The 19,486-nt window shown below is 44.1% G+C and overlaps 1 protein-coding gene across 1 annotated transcript in view; it reads right to left on the reverse strand.

The window, feature by feature from the left end:
- LOC140191081 (uncharacterized) overlaps positions 1–19,486 on the reverse strand; it is a 60,859-nt gene that overhangs the window by 11,861 nt on the left and 29,512 nt on the right. The window contains exon 4 of the mRNA XM_072248156.1: positions 13,918–14,005. Coding sequence (XP_072104257.1) covers positions 13,918–14,005 — 88 coding nt within the window. The remainder of the gene's footprint in view (positions 1–13,917; positions 14,006–19,486) is intronic.

The following is a 19,486-nucleotide window of genomic DNA, read 5'->3' on the forward strand; positions in this document are numbered from 1 at the left end:
GAGAAATTATTAAGAGTAAGGACTAATTCTGCTAGACGGAGCAGAGTGGTGGTAGAGGGGAACTGATTAGGTCTGGAATCCAAAAAGAAGTGTAGAGCTTTGAGACCTTCCTGATGGGGGGATGGAAGTATATAAGGACTGGACATCCATGGTGAAAATAAAGCGGTGGGGGCCAGGGAACTTAAAATCATCGAAAAGTTTAAGAGCGTGAGAAGTGTCACGAACATAGGTTGGAAGGGATTGAACAAGGGGTGATAAAACAGTGTCGGGGTATGCAGAAATGAGTTCGGTGGGGCAGGAGCAAGCTGAGACAATAGGTCGGCCAGGACAGGCAGGTTTGTGGATCTTGGGTAGGAGGTAGAAACGGCAAGTGCTAGGTGTGGGAACTATAAGGATGGTAGCAGTGGATGGGAGATCCCCTGAGCGGATAAAGTCGGTGATGGTGCGGGAGACAATGGCCTGGTGCTCCTTAGTGGGGTCACGATCGAGGGGTAAATAAGAGGAGGTATCCGCGAGTTGTCGCTGTGCCTCGGCAAGGTAGAGGTCAGTACGCCAGACTACAACAGCACCCCCCTTATCGGCGGGTTTAATAATAAGGTTAGGATTAGTGCGGAGGGAGTGGAGAGCAGAGCGTTTGGAAGGAGTGAGGTTGGAATGGGGACAACGTGCGGTGAAGTCGAGACGGTAGATGTCCTGTCGGCAGTTAGCAATAAAGAGATCCAGAGCAAGCAGAAGACCAGAGGGGGCTGTCCATGAAGAAGAGGAGGGTTGAAGATGGGAGAAGGGGTCATCGGTGGGGGTGGAAGAGTCCTTGCCGAAGAAGTAGGCTCGGAGACGGAGATGGCGGAAGAAAAGTTCCACATCGTGGCGAACACGGAACTCGCTGAGGTGTGGGCGAAGGGGGACAAAGGTGAGGCCCTTACTGAGGACAGAGTGTTATGCCTCCGACAGTCGAAGGTCGGAGGGGATGGTAAAGACCCAGCACAGACGAGAGCTGGGATCAGAGGGGGGAGGGGGGAGGCTGGGGGTGTCAGTGGAGAGGGGAGGGTTGGGGTGAGAAGAAGATGGAGCCTCTGAGGGCCCAGGAGTTGACAGTGGGATCTGAGGAAGATGGGGCTGCGGAGTGGTGGTGGGGGAAGGGGAGACGGGAGTCACAACAGCAGCACATAAAGACCCGGCCTGGAGTTCAAGGCTGGCGTCGCAGTTGGTGGTTGCGCAATCGCTGTGAAGGTGGATGGTTGCGCAATCGCTGTGAAGGGTCTCGGCCTGAAACGTCGACTGCACCTCTTCCTACAGATGCTGCTTGGCCTGCTGCGTTCACCAGCAACTTTGATGTGTGTTACCCATAATTTCATTTTGGATATCGTGATGGGTGTTTTTTGCATTTCCAGGATTGTCCTCTATTTTTTTAGCTACAGTCTTATCAAACTGCCCAATTACACTGAGCAACTCAACAAAGTTTCCCCTATTGCCAGATCCATCATCCTCCCGGTGTCCTCGCTGGGCAATGCCTTTGCACGCAGTATAGCGTAGAGACTCAACAACTGCTTTCATATACTCACGATTTTCTTGGACAATCTTTGCATGTCCTTCATCAAGCATATTTCCCAATCTTGAACCATCTTGTTTTCTCAATCTGAATTCGGCCCATGCTTCCATAGCAAACTTATGAGCTGCGTGGTGGGTTTTGAAAGCTGTTGTAGCTTTCCGCCAGTTGTGGTAACCGGTGACAGTGAAGGTAGACGCAGAATGGAACCCATGTCCTCCATACAGGAAATGCCTGTATGCGAAGCAGAATGTAGCATCTTTTGTGATTGAATATCCCAGCCAGGAGTACAAGTCAAACCAGCCACGAATAAAACTCCTTTGCTGATTGCCAAACTGTTGCGAAGGGTACTTTTTCAATGCTGGCTGACAGGGTCCTTCCTCAGGCTGCTGGCTAACATCGCTAACAGTATTCCCACTAGCACTAAGAGCAGCTTCATCCACGTTCTCTTCCGATTCCTGCTCCATCTCTTGTTCCTCTATTTCGCCCTCACACTCCTTCGATGAACTGCTGTCGTCCTCATCCCCACTTACTTCTTTCTGCATGTCACTTTCAATTAAGACAGGTTCAGGCTGAGACACCACTGATTCCTCTGGATGAGGTCATTTTCTGACAAAAAATTGATCCATTTTTCATGCTGGCCAGAATAATGCATGTGCCAGGCCCATGCTAGCTTGTAAAAGCACAATGTGTGTGTGTGGCATCCGTTAGTCTCGCAAGACCATGGATCTGCACCTGGATGCATACTATCAATCTCTCGCGTGAGAGAGAGTGACTGACATCACCACCTTAAGTGATCTTAGATCAGCTTAACTGATCTGAGGACAGCAACCACAAGACATTGACAACGAACTAAGTGTAGAGTGGATCTGACAGGGTTTATAACTTTATTGCTGTGCGGGTGCTATGGTAACTTGGGGCGCTGCTTCACTAGATCAACTGGAGAAACAAGCTGTATTCAAAACTATACAGAGAAAGCAAAGCAGCTACAATTTGTATGTCAAATTTCAGTTAATTTCTTGGTGGTGCTATGGTAGTGCTATTGCAATTTCTGTTGGTGTTATAGCACCAGCAAACACCACCTCAGCGCCGCCCCTGCCTATAGTGAGGTGACCAGAACTGTATGCAATACTCCAGATGTGCCTAACCAGAGTTTTATAAAGTTGCGATATAACCTTTTGACTTTTGAACTCAATTCCTTGACTGATAAAAGCAAGCATTCCATTAGTCTTCTTAACCAGCTTATCAACCTACAGAGCAACTTTCATAGAGCTATGAACTTGGACCCCAAGATCTTTCTGCTCAGCAAAACTGTTAAGGGTCTTCCTGTAACAGTATACTGTCTCCTTGCATTTGCCTTACAAAGGTGCAACACCTCACATTTATATGGGTTAAACTCCATATGCTATTTCTCTGCCCATATCTGCAACTGATCTAAATTCTGCTATATTAGAACCATAGAACCATAGAAACTACAGCACAGAAACAGGCCTTTTGGCCCTTCTTGGCTGTGCCGAACCATTTTCTGCCTAGTCCCACTGACCTTTTACACGGACCATATCCCTCCATACACCTCCCATCCATGTATCTGTCCAATTTATTCTTAAATGTTAAAAAAGAACCCACATTTACCACCTCGTCTGGCAGCTTATTCCATACTCCCACCACTCTCTGTGTGAAGAAGCCCCCCCTAATGTTCCCTTTAAACTTTTCCCCCCTCACCCTTAACCCATGTCCTCTGGTTTTTTTCTCTCCTTGCCTCAGTGGAAAAAGCCTGCTTGCATTCACTCTATCTATACCCATCATAATTTTATATACCTCTATCAAATCTCCCCTCATTCTTCTACGCTCCAGGGAATAAAGTCCTAACCTATTCAACCTTTCTCTGTAACTGAGTTTCTCAAGTCCCGGCAACATCCTTTTAAACCTTCTCTGCACTCTTTCAACCTTATTTATATCCTTCCTGTAATTTAGTGACCAAAACTGAACACAATACTCCAGATTCGGCCTCACCAATGCCTTATACAACCTCATCATAACATTCCAGTTCTTATACTCAATACTTCGATTAATAAAGGCCAATGTACCAAAAGCTCTCTTTACGACCCTATCTACCTGTGACGACACTTTTAGGGAATTTTGTATCTGTATTCCCAGATCCCTCTGTTCCACTGCACTCCTCAGTGCCTTACCATTAACCCTGTATGTTCTACCTTGGTTTGTCCTTCCAACGTGCAATACCTCACACTTGTCAGTATTAAACTCCATCTGCCATTTTTCAGCCCATTTTTCCAGCTGGTCCAAGTCCCTCTGCAGGCTCTGAAAACCTTCCTCACTGTCTACTACACCTCCAATCTTTGTATCATCAGCAAACTTGCTGATCCAATTTCCCACATTATCATCCAGATCATTGATATAGATGACAAATAACAATGGACCCAGCACTGATCCCTGTGGCACACCACTAGTCACAGGCCTCCACTCAGAGAAGCAATTCTCTACCACCACTCTCTGGCTTCTTCCATTGAGCCAATGTCTAATCCAATTTACCACCTCTCCATGTATACCTAGCGACTGAATTTTCCTAACTAACCTCCCATGCGGGACCTTGTCAAAGGCCTTACTGAAGTTAATGTAGACAATATCCACTGCCTTCCCTTCATCCACTTTCCTGGTAACCTCCTCGGAAAAACTCCAACAGATTGGTCAAACATGACCTACCACGCACAAAGCCATGTTGACTCTCCCTAATAAGGCCCTGTCTATCCAAATGCTTGTAGGTTCTGTCTCTTAGTACTCCCTCCAATAACTTACCTACTACTGACGTTAAACTCACCGGCCTATAATTTCCCGGATTACTTTTCGATCCTTTTTTAAACAACGGAACAACATGAGCCACTCTCCAATCCTCTGGCACTTCACCTGTAGACAGCGACATTTTAAATATTTCTGCCAGGGCCCCTGCAATTTCAACACTAGTCTCCTTCAAGGTCCGAGGGAACACTCTGTCAGGTCCCGGGGATTTATCCACTTTAATTTTCCTCAAGACAGCAAGCACCTCCTCCTTTTTAATCTGTACAGTTTCCATGGTCTCACTACTTGATTCCCTCAATTCCATAGATTTCATGCCAGCTTCCTTAGTAAATATAGATGCAAAAAACCTATTTAAGATCTCCCCCATTTCCTTTGGTTCCGCACAAAGCCCACCACTCTGATCTTCAAGAGGACCAATTTTATCCCTTACAATCCTTTTGCTCTTAATATACTTGTAAAAGCTCTTTGGATTATCCTTCACTTTGACTGCCAAGGCAACCTCATGTCTTCTTTTAGCCCTCCTGATTTCTTTCTTAAGTATTTTCTTGCACTTCTTATACTCCTCAAGCACCTGATTTACCCCCTGTTTCCTATACATTTCATACAACTCCCTCTTCTTCTTTATCAGAGTTGCAATATCCCTTGAGAACCAAGGTTCCTTATTCCTATTCAATTTGCCTTTAATCCTGACAGGAACATACAAACTCTGCACTCTCAAAATTTCCCCTTTGAAGGCTTCCCACCTACCAATCACATCTTTGCCAGAGAACAACCTGTCCCAATCCACGCTTTTTAGATCCTTTCTTATTTCTTCAAATTTGGCCTTCTTCCAGTTCAGAACCTCAACCCTAGGACCAGATCTATCCTTGTCCATGATCAAATTGAAACTAATGGTGTTATGATCACTGGAACCAAAGTGCTCCCCTACACAGACTTCTGTCACTTGCCCTAATTCGTTACCTAACAGGAGATCCAATATTGCATCCCCTCTAGTTGGTCCCTCTATATATTGATTTAGAAAACTTTCCTGAACACATTTTACAAACTCTAAACCATCTAGACCCCTAACCGTATGGAAGTCCCAATCAATGTATGGAAAATTAAAATCCCCTATCACCACAACTTTATGTTTCCTGCAGTTGCCTGCTATCTCTCTGCAGATTTGCTCTTCCAAGTCTCGTTGACTATTGGGTGGTCTGTAATACAATCCCACTAATGTGGCCGTACCTTTCCTGTTTCTCAGCTCCACCCATAAGGACTCAGTGGACAAGCCCTCTAATCTGTCCTGCCTGAGCACTGCTGTAATATTTTCCCTAACAAGCAATGCTACTCCCCCACCTTTGCCAGTCTTCTACAATATCCTCAACTCCACAATCACTGGCAAACTTACTAACCCACCCATCTACATTTTTGTCCAGGTCATTTATATACATCACAAACAGCTGAGGTCCCACACAGACCCCTGGGGAACAACAGTAATTATGGTTCTCCAGCTCAAACAAGTCTCTTTAACTACTACCCTCGGTCTTCTGTGAGCAAGCCTTGGTAAATACTAAAGCAAAGTACTCATTAAGTACTTCACTCACATTCTCTGCATCCAAGCAAATGTCTCCCTCTTTATCCGTGACTGGTCCTACCCGCTCGCTAGTTATCCTCTTGTTCTTGACGTATGTAGAGAATGCCTTAGGATTCACCTTAATGGCCCCTCCTGGCTTTCCTAAATCCCTTCTTTAGTTCTTTTCTGGCTTCTTTATATTCCTCACATGCTCTGTTTGATCCTAACTTCCGAAACTTTACATACTTTTTCTTTTTCTTCTTGACTAAATTCATCGTCTCACTGAACATCCAAGGTTCTATTATCTTTTCACCTTGTCCTTTCTTCTAACAGGAAAATACATCTCCTGTACTCTATTCAATTGATCTTTAAACACCCTGCACATGTCTGATGTGGACTTGCCAGAAAAAATGTATTCCCAATTAACTCTTCTCAGTTCCTGCCTAATGCCCTCGCAATTTGCCCTACCCCAATTTAAAACTCTCCTGCAAGGACCATACCTAACCTTATCTATAGCTGTCCTGAAAGTTAAGGAGTTGTGGTCACTGATCCCTAACTGCTTGTGATATTGTGATGGAGTGTAACCAGCAGCAAAAACAAAATGTTCCTTCTTAACTATTTACAGTAGGTGTTCTAATATACCATTAAAGACTGTAAATTCTTCGTTTCAATACCCCTAATTACAGGTGCAAAAATCAGAACAATGATAAGTATACATCATGTTTTGATTATTCAATAACTAGATATTTTGGATTATAGATATTTTAATGTGAATATTTGCTGAGCTTTCCTTAGTGCCAAAAGTAGAAACTAGCTGTTAAGATACCTCAGTATGAATAATTTATAATGTTCTATTTTCATTACAATATTTACACAGTGGGTTCCTTACAGTTGTTATAGCCTGAGGATGGTAGGGGGATAAGCTCCCACTACCTATTAAATGCTCCCAACGGTATGTATCTAAAATAGCCTCTGACAATCAAGTCCAGCTCCTGGCAACTAAAAAAACCTTAAGGAGAGAAGAGATTAAATACGAAGGTAAGTTGGTGAATAATATTAAAGAGGATATCAAAAGCTTTTTCAATATATAAAGAGTAAGAGATTAGAGAGTGGATATTGGACCACCAGAAAATGACACTGAAGAGATAGTAATGGGAGACAAAGAATTAATAGGTGAACTTAGGAAGTATTTTGCATCAGTCTTCACTGTGAAAGACACTAGCAATATGCCAGAAATTCAAGAGGGTCGTGGCCAGAAGTGAGTGTAGTTGCTATTATTAAGGAGAAAGTGCTTGGGAAGCTGAAAGGTCTGAAGGTAGATAAGTCACATGGACCAGATGGACTACATCCCAGGGTTCTGAAAGAGGTAGCTGAAGAGATAGTGGAAGCATTTGTTATGATCTTTTAGGAATCACTAGATTCTGGAATGGTTCCAGAGGACTGGAAAATTGCAAATGTCAGTCCAGTCTTTAAGAAGAAAGGGGCAAAAGAAGGGAATTTATAGGCCAGTTAGCCTGACTTCAGTGGTTGGGAAGTGCTGGAGTCCAATATTAAGGATGAGGATTTGGGGTACTTGGAGTTGTATGATGAAGTAGGCCAACGTCAGCATGGTTTCTTTAAGGGAAAATTTTACTTGGGTGCCACGGCAGCATAGCAGTTAGCATGACGCCATTACAGCTCGGGGCATTCCAGAGTTCTGAGTTCAACTCAGGCACCCTCCTGTAAAGAGTCTGTATGTCTTCCCCATGAAGTATGTGGATTTTCTCCCACAGTCCAAAGATATACTGGGTTGGCTAATTGGTCATTGTAAATTGTCTTTGATTAAGCAACACACATAAAAGTTGCTGGTGAATGCAGCAGGCCAGGCAGCATCTCTAGGAAGGGGTACAGTCGACGTTTCGGGCCGAGACCCTTCGTCAGGACTAACTGAAGGAAGAGCTAGTAAGAGATCTGTAAGTGGGAGGGGGAGGGGGAGATGTGTTGCTTGAAATTCCAGCATCTACAGATTTCCTCATGTTTGTGTCTTTGATTAAGTTAGGATTAATCAGGGTTTATCAGGATTTGCTGGGGTGCCATGGCTTGAAGGGCCAGAAGATATCGCTAAATAAGTATCTATATACTACTTAAACTCTCATGCTCTGTCTGTCCGTTTGTGACCTCCAATTAGTGCAAAAAGTGCATTACAGCGGCACTTTTTTTGGCTCAAACAAATTAAAATGCACTAACTTACAGAATGCAGGCAAAGTCCAGGGTTATATATTCGTAAAAAATTGCTCATTCGCCAAAAATCAACAGGCTGGCTTTCACCCAAGACCCGATCGGCCATCATGGAAATCGGGACGTGACAGCCCGACACATGCACACGTCTAGCCTCAGCAGCGACACCTACCAGAGCAAAAGGGCAGGGCAGCTCTATTTCGAGGGGTCACATTCTGCTAATCACCATCAGCATGTGCAGGATTGGGACAGATCTAACGGCCACCCATCAATAAGCGATAATTAAATCTTATTGTAATGACGTACTCCAAGACACCCATAAAACCCTTTGCTGCAGTCAAAGAACAGTGGTGACCATATCACATCCATTTAGGAGAGCGCCAACCACATCATCAAGAATAATCAGCATCGTTTGGTATTAGTGCTTTGTACCTTCTATCCGGCATTAGGGTAAAAAAAATGGTAAGCCTAATTATGCTGCATGGAAAGGGAAGGGGGACATTATGGTCAAGAGATTACATCAAATGTCGTCGGGAAGCGGCAAGGAGAGGAAGAGAACAAGAATCAGATGAGCTCCGGGCTGCACGACTCCAGGATCAAAGAGTCAGGACAAAAAAGATGAGAGAAGAAGAGACAGAGAAGGAGAGGCATGCACGTCTCCAGGAACAGAGACAAATAACAAACAGCGGAAGAGATGAAGAGACAGAGGATGAAAGAGCTGCACGTCTCCAGAATTACAATGAGAGGCACAAGGGTGGCAGAGCAACACTCACAACACGCTGGAGGAACTCAGCAGGTCAGGCAGCATCCGTGGAAATGATCAGTCAACGTTTCGGGCCGTAACCCTTTGTCAGGACGGAAAAGGGAGGAGGCAGAGGCCCTATAAAGGAAGTGGGGCAAGGGTGGGAAGGAGAAGGCTAGTAGGTGCCAGGTGAAAAACCAGTAAGGGGAAAGATAAAGGGGTAGGGGAGGGGATAGGTAGGAAAGGTGAAGAAGGAATAGGGGAAAGCACAATGGGTAGTAGAAGGAGGCAGAACCATGAGGGAGGTGATAGGCAGCTGGGGAGGTGGGCAGAGTGAAACTGGGATGGGGGAAGGGAGGGGGACAGAATTACCAAAAGTTGGAGAATTCAATATTCATGCCCAGGGGCTGGAGACTACCCAGGTGGTATATGAGGTGTTGCTCCTCCAACCTGAGTTTAGCCTCATCATGGCAGTAGAGGTGGCCATGTATGGACATACCTGAATGGGAATGAGAAGTGGAGTTGAAGTGGCTGGCAACCGGGAGATCCTGTCCGTTGTGGTGGACGGAGCGGAGGTGCTCAACAAAGCCGTCCCCCAATCTGCGTCGGATTTCACCGATGTAGAGGAGGCCGCACAGGGTGCACCAGATGCAATAGATGACCCCAACAGACTCACAAGTGAAGTGTTGCCTCACTTGGAAGGACTGTTTGGGGCCCTGAATGGTGGCAAGAGAGGAGGTGTAGGGACAGGTGTAGCACTTACGCTTACAGGGACAAGTGCCGGGTGGGAGATCCGTGGGGGTGGACGTGCGGATAAGTGAGTCGCGGAGGGATTGATCCCTGCGGAAAGCGGAGAGGGGTGGAGAGAGAAAGATGTGTTTAGTGGTGGGGTCCTGTTGAAGGTGGTGGAAGTTGTGGAGGATAATGTGCTGGATCCGGAGGCTGGTGAGGTGGTAGGTGAGGACAAGGGGACTCTGTCCCTGTTGTGGTGACAGGAGGATGGGGTGAGGGCCAAAGTGTGGGAAATGGAGGAGATACAGGTGAGGGCATCATTGATGACGGCAGAAGGGAAACCATGATCCTTAAAGAAAGAATACATTTGAGATGTCCTGGCTGGCAGATAAGCCAGAGATGATGCCATCAAAAGTGTCCTTTGTTAAACGAGGAGGAGCTATATTTGCTTTGCTATGCGTCGCTCTTCTTTAATAAACTGAGGTTTACTACTTCAGTTTCCAAAGCAAAGCGATACCAATAGCATTTAGGAAAATTTAATGTTCATTCTGGTCACATCAGACTGCACTACCCTTCTCTCAAAGGGTGCCTCAGTGGGTTACCCCATTGTCTAGTTACTAAATAAATCTGTTGAAATTCTTTGAGGAAATAACAGGCAGCATAGACAAAGGAAAGTCAGTGGCTGTTGTTGACTTGGATCATCAGAAGGCCTTAATAAGGTACCACACATGAGGCTCTTTAACAAGATAAAAACCCCATGATATTACAGGAAAGATACTTACATGGATACTATATTGGCTGACCAGTAAAAAACAGAGTCAGAATATAGGAGCCTATTCTGATTGGCTGCCAGTGACTAGTGATGTTCCGCAAGGGTTGGTATTAGGACCGCTTCTTTCCATGTTACGTGCCAATGATTTGGATGATGGAATTCACGACTTTGTGGCCATGTTTTCAGGTGATTCAAAGATAGGAGGAGGGGCAGAGTGTTGAGGAAGCAGGGAGTCTGAAGAAGGACTTGGCTAGAGTGGGAGAATAGGTAAGGGCGTGGAAGATGGAATGTAGTGTAGGGAAGTGTACAATCATACACTTTGGTAGAAGGAATAAAGATGTAGAACTTTTTTCTAAACAGAGAGAAAATTCAAAAATCAGATGTTCAAAGAGACTTGGGAGTTGTCGTGCAAGATTCCTTAAAGGTTCACTTTCAGGTTGATTCCATGGTAAGGAAGGAAAATGCAATGTTGGCTTTCACTTCAAGAGGACTGAAATATAAGACCAAGAATGTGATATTGAGGCTTTATAAGTCACACTGGATTTAGAGTATTGTGAGCAGTTTTGGGTCCCTTACCTAAGAAAAGATGTGTTGTCGTGAGAGAGGGCCCAAAGAAGGTTCATGAGAATAGTCCAGAGGAATGTTTGATGACTCTGGGGCTGCACTCTCTGGAGTTTAGAAGAATGAAGGGAATCTCATTGAAACTTATCGAATATTGAAAGGCCTAGATAAAGTGGATGTGGAGAGGATGTTTCCCATTGTGGTTGAGTCTAGGATCGGAGGGCACATCATCAGAATAGAAAGATGTCCATTTAGAAAAGAGATGAGAAGGAATTTCTTTAGCCAGTGGGTGGTGAATCTGTGGAATTCATTGCTACAGACAGCTGTGGAGGTCAAGACATTGAGTATATTTAAAACGGAGGTTAATAAGTTCTTGGTTAGTCTGGGTATTAAAGCTTATGGGGAGAAGGAAGGCGAATGGAGTTGAGAGGGATAATAAATCAGCCATAATGGAATGGTGGAGAAGACGCAATGGGCCAAGTGACCTAATTCTGCTCCTATGTCTTATAGTCTCTAATACAAATGACTGACGGAAATAAGCTCTGAGAAACAGACAAAAAGCTCCCTAATCATTTAGTACCGATTATATATTTGCAGCCTTGAAGCATATTAAGGTGGACAAATCCCTTCGGCTTCACTAAGTGCATCTCTGGACCTTATTGGAAGCTAAAGAAGAAACCGCAGAGGGCCTTGTAGCCTTGCTTTGTCTTTGGCCACTGGTGAAGGCCTGGAAGGCTGGAAAATGGAGAATGTTTTTCTATTGTTAAACAAAGATAGCAAGGACAGGCCATGGAACTACAGGCCAATGAGCTTGACTTACAATTTAGAAAAGTTGCCAGAGGAAATTCTGAGGACAGAATCTAGCATCAGTTGGATTTTCAAGGCCTGATTTGGAATAGTGAATATAATTTAATGCATGGGTGGTCACGTCTGACAAATTTTTTTTGGATTTTATTGAAGAGGTAACTAAAGGGATATATGAAGATAGGGCAGTGGGTGTTCTCTACATGGATTTTCGACAAGATCCCGCATGGCAGGCTGATCTGGAAACTTAGGCCACCATGATTCGAGGTGGGAGTGTTGGGGGAGGGTATATGGGGACTAATGAGATGGTTCAATAATAGGAAGTTTGAAAGTCGATTCTCCGACTGGAAGCCTGTGACTAATGAGGTGCCCCAGGGGTCATTATTGGGACCTCTGTTATTCATTATTTATGTAAATAATTTGGATGTGAATGTATACGGAACAATTAGCAAGTTTGCTGATGATACTAAATTAGGGGGTCTTGTTGATACTGAAGCAGGTTACAACGAACAACAAAGATCTTGATCAGTTAGGGAGATGGGCTGAAGAATAGCAAATGGACTTCAACTTAGCTGAGGTGATGTATTTTGGACATTCTAACCAGGGTAGAACCTATACAGTGAATGGCAGGGTACTGATGAGTGTTGTGGAACAAAAGGGCCTGTTATTTACTACATGTGCAAAGTTCATTGAATGTGGCCATGCATGTAGGTGGGGTGGTGAAGAAGGCATTTTGCATGCTGGCCTTCATCAGACAGGGCAATGAATGTAGGAGCAGGGACATTATGTTGCAGTTATATAAGTTGCTTGTATGACTGAACCTTGAGTACTGTGTACAGTTTTGTTCAGCCTGTTGTAGGATAGACATTGTCAAGCTGTAAAAGAGATTTACAAGAATGCTGTAGGACTAAAGAACCGATGGACATGCTAGATCTTTGTTTTCTTGGAGCATAGGAGAATTAGGTGCGAAGAAACTTAGAGACGGGATGCTAGATGATGTGAAACTCCATTTCGCCAATTAAGGCGTCCATTAATCGCTGATTAAAGCATTGAGGAAGATTGAGACGTCGAGGTGAATGCGGAGAGTTCAGCACCAGCTGACAGCCTGCCTTTTGATCACTATTGGAAAAGAAGTCTATGAGCAGCGTATTGCTGTGTGGCTTGCTGGGTAGGCGGGTAGGGCTCTGCTTTCGTGTGGTGTCTCTCTCTTTTAATGATGAGAGAGGATGTTATCTGATTCAACATTTATGGATTGGTCTATTGCATTTATGGGACTGTGGACTTTTTCAGACTTATGGTTTTCATATTCTGTGTTTTTCATTTTGTTATGTGAGGGGAAAGTGGTTGACGTTGATGTTCTTGTTGCGTTCTGTTAGTTTTTTTTGTGCGGGGGTGGAGGGGCTTGGGTCGATGTTTTTGTTCCGTTTTGTGTGGGGAGAGGGGTGGGGGGTCGGGGGAGATAAATGTTCTTGTTGCAATTTTGTGCAGTTGTGGGAGGGGAGTTTATGGGGCTGATGATTGGGATACCATTCTCTTTTGTGCTGGGGGCGGGGTTTGATGTTTCTCATTGAAACGACTTTCGTGTTCTTTCTTTGCTTTGTGGCTATATGGAAAAGACAAATCTCAGAGTTGTATATGGATTCATACTTTGATAATAAATGAACCTTTGATCTCATAGAAACAAGGGGGCATGGATGATCATAGCCTTTTTCCCCAGAGCCAGGGAGTCTAAAACCAGAGGACACAGATAGTAAAGAGGGGAGAGATTTAAGTGATCTACCAGGTAACTTTTTCCAGAGGATAGTGAATACCTGGAATGAGCTGCCAACTGTCAAAGCAGATGCAATTGTAACATTTAAGAGGCACTTAGATATGTACCAGGGGAGTGGGGAAGGAATGGAGGCTTATGGACCAAACACAGGTGACTTGGAGTGGTCAGCATTGACAAGTTGAGCCAAAGGGCCTGTTTCTGTGCTGTATTTCTCCATGATTCTACAAATGTGTCCTTGGTTAGCAATGCTAAATGGACATATATAGAAGCAGTTTCCCATTGGACAGTGATACTAACATTCCACTGAAGTCAATGTATATTTAAAACATAATTGAGGACCAAATTCTACCCTAATTAAATTCTGCAACTAATCTGTTATAACTCATAACATATGCTTACAAACCTGGGAAAGTGGAAGTGCTAAGTGTTCTTCCTGAGATATATTCACTCTGGAAACTTTTTCCTCCACTGCTGGTACAGTCAGATCAGTTCTAAAATGGTAAGAAAATAGTAATGAAGTGAATCTAATTAAAAGTGTACACACGAAGAACAATTCTGTAATATACATGTTGTAATATACATTACAATCCTCAGAATATTACAGTCCACAATGTTTCTCTATGGTCAGCTTGGTTTCCTTAAAGGGAAAACTTGCCTGACAAATCTGTTGGAATTCTTTGAGGAAACACAGGCGGGATAGACAAAGGAGAGTCAGTGGACGTTGCTTACTTGGATTTTCAGAAGGCCTTGATAGGGTGTCGCACATGAAGCTGCTTCACAAGATAAGAACCAAGGTATTACAGGAAGGATACTAGCATCGATAGCAGATTGGCTGACCAGCAGGAAGCAAAGAGTCAGAATAAAGTAGGCTGCCAGTGACTAGTGGTGTTTTGCAGGGGTCGGTATTGGGACTGCCCCTTTTCATGCTATACAGTACTGCGCAAAGGTCTTAGGCAACCTAGGTTTTTTAAATACGTTTTCAGATCATATGGCCTCCACAAAGCCCTGGTTTCATCATCATCAAGACTGAGAGAGACAGAAGCAAGTGAGACAGCCAAAGTCTGCAGAAGAACCTTGGCAAGTTCCGCAAGATGCTTGGAACAACCTACCAGCCAATTTTCTTATAAAAAAGTGTGACACTGTACCTAAGATAATTAATGCAGTTTTAAAGGCAAAGGGTGGTCACATCAACTATTGATATGATTTAGTTTCTTACTGTTTAGTGCTTTTTATACTAATCTTTTTGATTTCATTATTTCATTATTTTAGAAAGCACCTTCACTTTACAGAATTCTTTTTACAGGTGCCTAAGACTTTTGCACAGTACAATATATCAATGATTTGGATGACAGAATTGATGGCTTTGTGTTCAGGTTTGTGGATGATACAAAGATAGCTAAAAAGACAGGTAGTATTTAGGAAGCAGAAAGTCTGCAGAAGGATTTGGACAGATTAGTGTAGGAAAGTGTATGGTCATGTGCTTTGGTAGAAGGATTAAAGAATTCAAAAATCAGAGGTACAAAGGGACCTGGATGCATTCGTGCAGGATTCTTTAAAGATTAACTTGCAGGTGGAGTCAGTAGTAATGAAAGCAAATGCAATGTTAGCATTCATTTCGAGAGGGTTAGAATATTTATTTCATTTATTTTCTTTAGTGACACAACATGGAACAGGCACCACCAGAAACTCCCGATTTAACCCCAGACTAATCACAGGATAATTTACATTGACCAATTAACCTACTAATCAGTATGTCTTCGGCCTGTGGGAGGAAACTGGAGTACCCAGAGGAAACTCACACATTACGCAGGAAGGATGTACAAACTCCTTACAGAGGAATTCCTGACTCTGATGCCTCAAGTTGTAATAATGTTTTACTAACTGCTACGCAACCATGGCAAATATAAAAGCAATGATGTAATACTGAGGCTTTTGGTCAGACCACACTTGGATTATTCTGAGCAGCTTTGGTCCCCTTATCTAAGAAAAGATGTGCTAGCATTGGAGAGGGTCCAGAAGAAGTTCACAAGAATGATTCCAGGAATGAAAAGATTAACATATGAAGAACATTTTGTGACTTTGGGCCTGCAATCGTTAAGAGTTTAGGAGGATGTGGCGGGGGGGGGCGGGTAGGGAATCTTATTGAAATGCATTGAATATTGAAAGACCTAGATAGCATGGACATGGAGAGGATGTTTCCTATAGTCTAGGACCAAAGAGCACAGCCTCAGAATAGAAGGATGTCCATTTAGAACAGAAATGAGAAGGAATTTTTTTTATCCAGAGAATCAACAGATAGTTCTGGAGGCCAAGTCATTGGGTAAATTTAAAGAGGCAGTTGATAGGTTCTTGATTAGTCAGAGCATCAAAGGTTATGGAAAGATTGCCAGAGAATGGGGTTGAGAGAATAAATCAGCCATGATGGAATGGCAGAGCAGATTCAAGGGACTGAATGGTCTACTTCTGTTCCTATGTTTTATGGTCATATAGTGTATATAAGAGGATATAGTGTCATCTACTCTCGAGCTAAGCAGACTGCACTGATAATGAATTTAATGTTTTTCTTATATTCTAACTAGCCAATTCCTAACTACCCAATGCCTATCGAGATATACAGCAGAAAGTCTTGGAAAACTTGCAACCATCTGAAAGAAGTTTTATTGTCTCCCCAGAAGTATTTATTTCTCCCAAGATAATTTGTACTTTTAGAAGTTGTATCACAAATACTATATTTAGTACTACAAGGTGAAGCAATTCATAGATTAAAGCAACAGGCATAAATGAAAGTGGCAGCTGTTAGTTAAGGTGGCAGACTAGTTGGGAGAGCTTGTAAAAGCAAACAATCTACTATCTGGCAGCTGCTTCTTAATCCTTTTTATAAACTGACAGAAACCGATGATATTATCAGCTGTACCTCACAATAGCAACATCAAAATGAACTGTACCTCCCTATAGTAAGCAAAACACTAATTAATGCATTGTCTATGAATGTGCTGCAAGGAGACACTCTGGCACCCTACATCTTTATAATCGTCCTTGATTATGGTCTAGTCAAGCTACCAAAGCTTGGTTTTACCATAAAACCAGGATGAACCAAAAGGGTCAGACCAGTTATGCTCACAGATCTCGATTTTGCAGATGACATAGTCCTGCTCTCTGACCAGATGGAGGAAGCACAGTACTAACAAAAGTGGAAATTGAGTGCAATAAAGTTGGACTTCACCTAAACACTAAAAAGACAGAGTACATGGCGTTTAACTGCAACGAAGATACTCTCAAGACCGTAAAGAATGATACCATTAAGAAAGTCTTTGACTTCAAGTACCTCGGGTCAAGAATGATGAGTTCGGAGAAGGATATAAAGATACAGGAGGCACTGGCATGGAGGGCTATAAACGACATGAAGGAAATCTGGAAGTCGGACCTGACCAGAGGGCTTAAAAAGAGGATCTTCATAGCAGTCATAGAGTCCGTTCTCACGTACGGATGTGAGACATGGACACTCACCAAGACTATGCGAAAGTCTCTAGATGGTTGCTATACACCAATGCTCCGGATGGCTCTTGACGTGAGTTGGCAACAGCACATGACGAACGTCAAGCTCTATGACGACATACCGATGCTCACCACTAAAATCGAGGCGAGAAGACTGCAATTAGTGGGGCACTGCCTACACCACGCCGAGCTACCTGCCAGCCTAGTCATCATATGGGAGTCCAAGCATGGGAGGATGAACCCTGGGCGCCCTCCCAAGACTATGGTCAACATGCTCCTAGAAGACAGTGGCACGGCTAATGTAAATGAACTGAACACACTGATGAGGGAGAGGGAGAAGTAGAGAACCTGTCATCATGCCCGATGCCGGTCCCCAAGGCCTGAGTCGATGTAGTAGTAGTATGAATGTGAGAATGACCAGAAAGCCTTTGACAGGGTATCACACACCAACACAACGGGCATACTCTTTAAAATGGGCTTTGGGGAGGGAATCAGAAATTGAATCCAACTGCTCTACGCAGACACCTGTTGTGCAGTCCAAACCAATGGGTGTGAAACGTAGCCTCCCCATCAAGTCTAGAGTCAAGCAGGGTTGCCCACTCTTCTGTCTTGTTTGTGTGCTGAATAGCAGTGGTCCCCAACCTCTGGGCCGTGGACCGATACCAATCCGTGAAGCATGCAGGGGTTCAGCGGTAGCCGGAACGCACCCAGCACATCTTTAAGAAAAAAGCCGAAATAAACAAGCTAATTAATTAGGTGCCGCCTGGCACGTAAATGTCGGCCCAGATCAGAGGCAACGCCATCGGCAATCGCCTCTGATCTGAGCCGACATTTACGTGTTGGGCGGCACCTAATTAATTAGCTTGTTTATTTCGGCTTTTTTCTTAAAGATGTGTTGGGTGCGCTCCAGATACCGCTGCACCCCTGCATGCTTCGCGGATCGGTATCGGTCCGCGTCCTGGAGGTTGGGACCACTGCTGTATAGAACCCTTTGCCTAAACCATTGTTGTAGCGTGGATGAAATCGCCGGAGAGACAGAGTCACTGGTAGATACAAAGCAGCTTCTTTATTCCACACAACAAGGAACAGCAGGCATCGTACGGACGGAGACGCTTTCGGGAGAAAGGTCTCCTAGCTCAACGTGGGCTCGATATTTATATGCTAAACACAAAGGCAATCGCTACTTAAAAAGTTATAGACAAGGCATAGACAATGCTTCCTTTTGAAGCTACATACAAAACTTCATAACTTCTGACTTCATCCTTTCTTCCGACGCCAACATGTCTGGGTTGGTATCCACAGCCTTTAGGAATCCACAATACATTTATTTGGCATTTTACGTGCTAACATAGAAGACAATTAATATTTATAATGTATAGATAATACTGTCTCCGAAACTACAGCATCAGGTCCAACTACAGCGCCAGAAGCATCTGGTATTCACACCTTTTTAGGAAGCGCATTGTTGTGGACTCAATCCACAGTACTTTGTCAAATACAAACGGTAGAAGTCCGGTGGACAAAGTCATTTAAGTGTAAACAAATCATCTACCCAAAAAAACTCACTCTAACAACCATCAGGAAGGACGAGAACATAAGAGAGGTGACGCTGCCAGGCAGTGAAGGGACCCAACTGAAAACCTCCCTGTACATGGATGACGTCATTGTCTAATGCTTGGATCTGAGGCCAGTTTATGGAGTGATCAGCATCTGCAACCAGTATGAGTTGGCATCAGGAGCCAGAGCTAAAAGCACAAAGAGCAAGGCCATGCTCTTTGGCAACAGGCCGGACTGATCCAGAGCCCCCTTCACCATCAAGTCTGATTACCTGAAGATGCTGGGGATCTGGTTTGGAGAGGCTAAGATGTGGAACACGAATTAGCTGGAGCGGACTGGGAAAGTAAAACAGAAATTGGCAATGTGGCGAAGGTGCTCCCTATCAATAACGGAGGAGAACCTGGTTATCAGGTGTGAGGTACTTGGTGCAGCCGTGGCCTATCCTTCATTCCCCCTACTTGGGAATAACCTGAGCTGTTTTCTTTGATCCAAGATGGAGCAGGTCAGACAGATCACAATGTACAAATCCCTGGACAACATACCTAATATTATTCTCACCCTGATGACCACCTTCATGTGTGCCTGCATCATGCTGTGCGTGGAACCTAAATATGCAGGCATCAAGTACTACCATGTGCCAAGGTTCTAACTGTCCCCTGAGTTATGAAGGATGGTTCTGGCCCCATTACCACACAACGTTCCAGTCAACTGGACATCGTTGCACTACCTGTCTTTCATGGAACGGTTCTTCTTGACTAACACCTTTGACCATATCCATCAGGCTGTGGTCAGAACAGAATGTCCTGCAGGAGAGGGCACAGTGTGGTGACTGTCCAGACCATCTGGCAGAATGTCTCATCGCCAGGTCTCACCAAGAGGCACCAAGGCCTTGCCTGGCTGGCAGTGAGAGGTGTCCCTCC

Source organism: Mobula birostris, chromosome 32 (genome assembly GCF_030028105.1).
Source record: "Mobula birostris isolate sMobBir1 chromosome 32, sMobBir1.hap1, whole genome shotgun sequence".
Lineage (NCBI taxonomy): Eukaryota > Metazoa > Chordata > Chondrichthyes > Myliobatiformes > Myliobatidae > Mobula > Mobula birostris.